This window comes from Microtus oregoni, unplaced genomic scaffold, assembly GCF_018167655.1.
Source record: "Microtus oregoni isolate MIOR12 unplaced genomic scaffold, Mior012 000025F_ref0000491, whole genome shotgun sequence".
NCBI classification, from domain to species: domain Eukaryota; kingdom Metazoa; phylum Chordata; class Mammalia; order Rodentia; family Cricetidae; genus Microtus; species Microtus oregoni.
In genome coordinates this window covers 31,238,779-31,244,778 of record NW_024543084.1, presented here as the reverse complement: position 1 = coordinate 31,244,778, position 6,000 = coordinate 31,238,779, and the positions used below count along the sequence as shown (strand labels likewise).

At 40.2% G+C, this 6,000-nt stretch overlaps 1 protein-coding gene across 4 annotated transcripts in view; it reads right to left on the bottom strand.

The window, feature by feature from the left end:
- Positions 1–504: 504 nt before the first annotated feature.
- LOC121462780 (ubiquitin carboxyl-terminal hydrolase CYLD-like) overlaps positions 505–6,000 on the bottom strand; it is a 42,879-nt gene continuing 37,383 nt past the window's right edge. For all 4 annotated transcript variants that reach the window (XM_041674677.1, XM_041674679.1, XM_041674676.1 and 1 more), the window contains 5 exons: positions 5,254–5,386; positions 4,339–4,447; positions 3,499–3,617; positions 3,057–3,273; positions 505–1,692 (listed from right to left, as the gene is read on the bottom strand). In XM_041674677.1, coding sequence (XP_041530611.1) covers positions 1,508–1,692; positions 3,057–3,273; positions 3,499–3,617; positions 4,339–4,447; positions 5,254–5,386 — 763 coding nt within the window. In that variant the 3' untranslated portion in view covers positions 505–1,507. The remainder of the gene's footprint in view (positions 1,693–3,056; positions 3,274–3,498; positions 3,618–4,338; positions 4,448–5,253; positions 5,387–6,000) is intronic.

Below are 6,000 nucleotides of genomic sequence, written 5' to 3'. Positions count from 1 at the left end.
GGTCCTTCTGAAAACGATGCACACGACCAGTGTCTGTTGTACCCACATTTCCCCCTTCTCCTTCTGACATAATAGTTTTCACCCCGTTTTGGAAGCTAACCAAGGCTAGCTGGACTGGGACTGAAAAAGCATGGGATAAACCGGACTCTCTGAATATGGCGGACAATGAGGGCTGCTGAGAAGCCAAGGACAATGGCACTGGGTTTTGATCCTACTTCATGTTCTGGCTTTGTGGGAGCCTAGCCAGTTTGGATATTCACCTTCCTAGACAAGGATGGAGCGGGGAGGACTTTGGACTTTCCATAGGGCAGGGAACCCTGACTGCTCTTTGGACTGGAGAGGGAGGGGGAGAGGAGTGGGGGGAGGGGGAGAGGAGTGGGAGGAGGGGTAGGGAAATGGGAGGCTGGGAGGAGGCGGAAATTTTTTTTCAAAGAGAAAGACCACAAAACTGTGTTTTACTGATACAGAAATAGTAATGGTACATTTATTTCCATAACAGCACTTCAATCGTCTCTCACAAAATTAAGGCTACATTGGAGCATTTGGACAGAAAGGGACTGTTTTATACAATGTTATTCATGTTTTCATAAACAAAACAATATTCTTCAGGCAAAAAATTTTTAACAAGATACCAGTAAAGGAAATGGAATACAAAATGTGTTCCTTTGGGTCAGCCTGATAATAGCCACACACCCCCTAGGGAGTATCAGGGGATTTTTTTTAATGAATACTTTGAGTATGAGGGCGACTCTCCAGAGTTAACATCCCACAATACAAGGCTATTTCATAATATAAAAGCAAGACAGTTGCATCTCCTGCATAATCCCTTTAGAATGAATAATTAGTGAACATAAACAGTATTTAAAAGCACAAGAGAACTGTGCAGAGGCCTACGGTGCCTGGAAGGACCATCCCTACATCAACAGCCCTTCTCCCTCAAATCCGTTGGGAAGAAAATGAGAACTCAAATAGGATGACACTAAACTGTCAGCACTGCCAGGAGAGTGGCCAGGACCCTGCGGTACTCTTGAGGATAAAGTAATGCCATTTAAGGCCACCCACCAGCAGACTCAGTAAAACCATATTATTTCTTCCTCAAGGCACTCAAAAAAGAAAAACGATTTAATATCCTTGGTCCCTAAGAAGAAATATTTACTTACATCCTCAATGGACTAAAAGATTTTAGACGTCACAATTAAAATTGTATCTTTCCAAAAATATTATATTATCAATGCAATAAACTCAATAAACTTAAAGAAAACAAAACTTAACTTCATTTAAACTAAACTTCATTTAAACTTTTAAAAAACAAACAAAACATACTTCCTAGAGTGCAAAATGCTTATTAAATACTTCAAGAACACAAAAGTAATTTGTTTAAAAACACAGAAATCCTTTGCTAAAGGGCCATCAACACAAAAGACACCCATTGCCCGCAATGGGTGCCAGCTGGAAGAAACATGGTGTTAAGCTTTGTGCTTGGCCTCTGCCCCTTTCAGATGACATGTTATTTGTACAAGCTCATGGTTGGACTCTGGTACATGCACATGTACGCATCACAAAGAAGTCTGCGTGCACAGCCTCGAATCCTTCTGGAATCCAAGGAGTGCAGCTCCTCCAGAGACATCTTCAAGTACTCTCCCACTTCGGGGCAGGGTGTCACTTGTGGGATGTTGAAGCCATTCTCACCCCCTAGGGAGAGAGAGAGAGCTCTCATTAGGGCAGCGAACTTCTAAGTCCTCTTGGCAGCCTGTCCAACCAGAACAATTTTACTATCCTAGAATTTAGTGAAGCCTGACTCCCAGAATCAAAAACAAAACAAAACAAACAAACAAAACTTTGTTTGACTTTCAGTTTCTAGAATTACGGTCTCCTTTTATTGGCTTCTGAGAGGGTTCAAGCAGAGAAAAGTGAAAAAAAAAAACAAAACAAAACAAAACAAAACCTGGTAAAAGGACAGGCACTTAGGAAAAGCTGCAGTCCCAATTTGCAGACTGCTACTCTAGGCCCCTCAGACTTTTCTGTCCTTCCCAGACACTAGCAGCCTGACTCTTTTCCACTAGAAGCCAATTGAGAGCGCTACTGTTTCCCTATGTTTTAAGAACATACTTGCATACCTCTAGCGCGGCTGATTTAGATACTAATAATCAGAACGCGCATGTGCTCTGATGATCAGATTTGCTCTCCCAGGTGCGTTCCCAAAAGTCATGCTGCTAATGCTGAGTGAAGCACACACAGGGGTGGGCTGTGCCCTCAGGCATCAGAGCTATGCAGAAATGAAGAACTGTTGGTCTACAGCTTGGGCCTCTGGTCAAGAAGCCGTCACTCGGTGCCTCTGGTTATTAAAGTGTCACACCTGAAGACCTGGGGAACTAGGGCTTGGAAGAAGAGCTGTAGTGTAAATGGGGTATGGACAGGTACTGTGACAAGTACCTTACTACCAAGACCCCTGTCACTCAAGTGTGTACTAAGTAATGACTAAGCTTCCTAAAAACATCTCAATGAGTAAAGGTTTCTTCCTGAAATAAAACGCATGAGATCAGGAAGACTGAGGTAAATTCAAACCATGCAACCTTCACCACCTTTAACGTTAGCTTAGACAATAGAAAAACAGGCATGATTTCCATGACCTAAGTATTCCCACAGAGTTTGGCATTTATGTCCTCAATAAATGGCTACTCTACTGTATATAAAAATGCAAGGAAGAAGATGGTAAAATCAGCTCTAAATAAATTTTAGGATCTTTGTTTTCTTTTGAGGTTGGACAAATTGAAACAGGTTCTCACTATGCAATACAAACTGACCTCTGATTCACAATCCTCTACTTCCCAAGTCTGGGATTATGGCTAGGATTCTTTAACAAATCCACGTAAAAACCAAGATGGCACAACATTATTGCTCCTTAGTTTGAGGAACAGAATTAGTAATACCCTTTGAAGAATAAAGTCCGTCCCACTGTGGTATCCTTTCAAGAATCTGCTCACAAAATACCCTATTACCACAAACGCATGCTCTCACTAGGAAGCATCTCCCTCCAAAAGACAAGTTTTAAATACCATCTCGATCAGCCATGCTGTCAAAGAAGAGCCAGGCTGAATCATCCTTCCCATACTTCACAAAAGCAACATAGTGGCTCGTTTCTATGCAGAGAACAGCAAATAACTCCATCTTCTGGCAGGGGATGCAGCCGTGTCTCCAGTCCCAGTCAGGCAAGTCTTTGGGAAGTGATACTGGGTGATAGGTATGATTCATTCTCTTGGGATGGAGGTGAACCTAAAATGGACCATGAAGAAAATACAAGCGAGCTAAATGCCATGTTTCAAGGGCAGACTCTAATCACTTTCATTGACCACCAGAGCCAAGTTCTACACACACACACACACACACACACACACACACACACACACACACACCGGCAGAAGAGACATGAGCAATAACATTTACTGTGAATGTTTAAAATGCCCTTTGACTCTGACTGGTGCAGTGAGTGTGGATTACCTGAGTGCAGCAGGTCTTACAGAACTGCTTGATCTTCCCTGCTGTGATGTCGGGGTCTTCATAGCAATCTCTACACTCAAACATCGCAAGTCCTCCACAGATGCGACACTCCCTGGGAGCTAGGCAAAGAGGGAAGGAAGAAGCCTTTTTAAAAGACATTCTGTCGTTAAAAATAAAAGCTATACTTTGAAAACAAGAATGCTTGGGGGTTGGGGAGAAGAAAGGCCTAGTCCTCTCTGACCCTCTTAAAATTTCATTTGGATTTTTTTTTTTTGTACCTGAAGTATTTTTAAGGACTTTTTTTCATATAGCCATTTTTGTTAACCTATTCTAGAATTGTTTTTCTGGTCATGAAATGTTCAAAGATATAAAGTAAGTATTTAAGACTAATAGCACATATGATCTTAAGTCAGTAACAATCACTGGCATTATGAACTTTCTGTAACAATTTTCTGTCTGAATATTTATATAAGTATGTGCACCCAGGTACACGTGTATCTCAAGCTTCTCTCATCTAGCCTCTCGATGCTTTCCCTTCCACTATAACTACCACACACTGTTTTCACATAGGTCTATTGTTTAGACATATGATCCAGTTAACCACTTCCCTCTTATTAACATTTCTTGTCAGATAGTAAGTAAATTTGCATTTAAATTATTTATTTTTACCTCTTTTTTTTAGAATAAATTCTAGCAGTCAAATTATTGAGTTAGTATGTTTAAGCTCTTCAAATACTGAATTACCTGTCAGAAGTACTATACCCATAACTAATGAAAAGTCCAGGCCAACTATTTCTAAACAAAACAAAACAAAAAACAAAGAAAGGACTATATACTTACTGTCTTCAAGCAAATCCGTTATATTTAATTCTAGAGAAGGGAAAATTTTTTTGAACATTTTGAATTCTTTTCCAAACCGAGGCATCTGAATAATCAAGCATGATGGTGCCTTAAAAAAGAAAAAAAAAGGCACATCGCTTTAGAAACCAAAATCTTAAGGAGCTGGGGACTTAGCTCAATATACTGCTTACTTAGCATGTCCAAAGCCTTGAGTCCTAACCCCTGTACTAACGAGTTTCCCTATGAAACTGAAATAGTCATAACTGTCAAACCCAGTAGTGGTTTCAGCAGGGCTGTTGGCCCATGAAGCAGAGCCCACTTGTGAATGTGCAGTGTGGATGCAGAGCAGCAATAAGCTACAGATTTTCCAGACTCCACCAGAGACGAACATGATAAAACAGACCACGGCATGCACTGCAGAGATCACACATTCTGGCAGTCAAAGAGACGTTTCTATTGCATTCATTAGCAAACCCATACTCAAGAATTTATTGGTATTTTCTCTCTTAACAGAGGGAGAAAAAATAACATTACCTTTGACATGTTTAGATACTATGTATGGGAAAAATGACAACTGAAAACGTAAACATGTATGTACACATATCTTTGCATTAAGCTACTTTAAACTTAAAAATTAGCTTTTGTTCCCTTTGCAAACCAAATCCAAAACATTCCAATTTCAGCTAAGCGGATATCTTTAAAAAGAAACAAAGTTAGAATACCTTTTTTTTTAAAAAAAAAAAGTGTCTTCTTAACTATTTCTTCAAACTATTCTTGATTAAAGCACAGTGATAGCTAGGTGTGGTTCAGTGGGGCAGCACTTGGGGTAGTGTGTACAAAAGGCCTGAGTTTAATATCTAGCATTGATAAGAAACAAAATAAAGTAGCAGTACAAGTCCAGTTAGAATCACTAACCTCTGCAAATTTCAGGTTACTGTTGAAAAAAGACCATTCTAGTAACTGTTGAGTTGTAGGAACTCCAACTTTCTCATTTTTTTCCACAAAGATCTGATAGAAGTCGCAGTCTTGGACTTTCTGACCTGCTGATCTGGGAGCACACAGGAAGAAATGCATATAAGCCATTTACCAAATGCCTGAATGGAGTGTGAAGCGTCTGACAGACCTGAGGACACAGCATCATAATGCTCGTGTCCAGCTTTGGATTGTCCACACACCAGGTGAAAGACAATGATTCGGATGAGATAATTAAATGTGCTTATGCAGAAGACCTCATAAATTAGTTCTTCTGCCTTCTTTATAAATTATTCGAAAGATCTCTTGCCATCAAAAGAAAAATGTAGAATAATATTCCAGACAAGAAACACTATATGAACAATAATCAGTTCTTCTCCCTCCAAATCTAGAAAGTAGCAGATACTTTTTTTAAAAAAATTAATTTTTATTTTATGTACATTGGTGTTTGACCACGGATGTCAGGTCCCCAGGAACTGAACTTACAGACAATCGTGAGCACTGCTTTTACTGACTAGAGCAAATGCTACAATGCCTCAGTGATGGACTCTTAGACCTTCTAAATCAAACTTCTTTACTTCCTAAAATAAAAGCCCTGGGAGGGAGGGAGGGAGGGAGGGAGGGAGGGAGGGAGGGAGGGAGAGAGGGATACTTTTCTAGCAAGTCAAAGCAGGGCAAGGTGTGACTCCC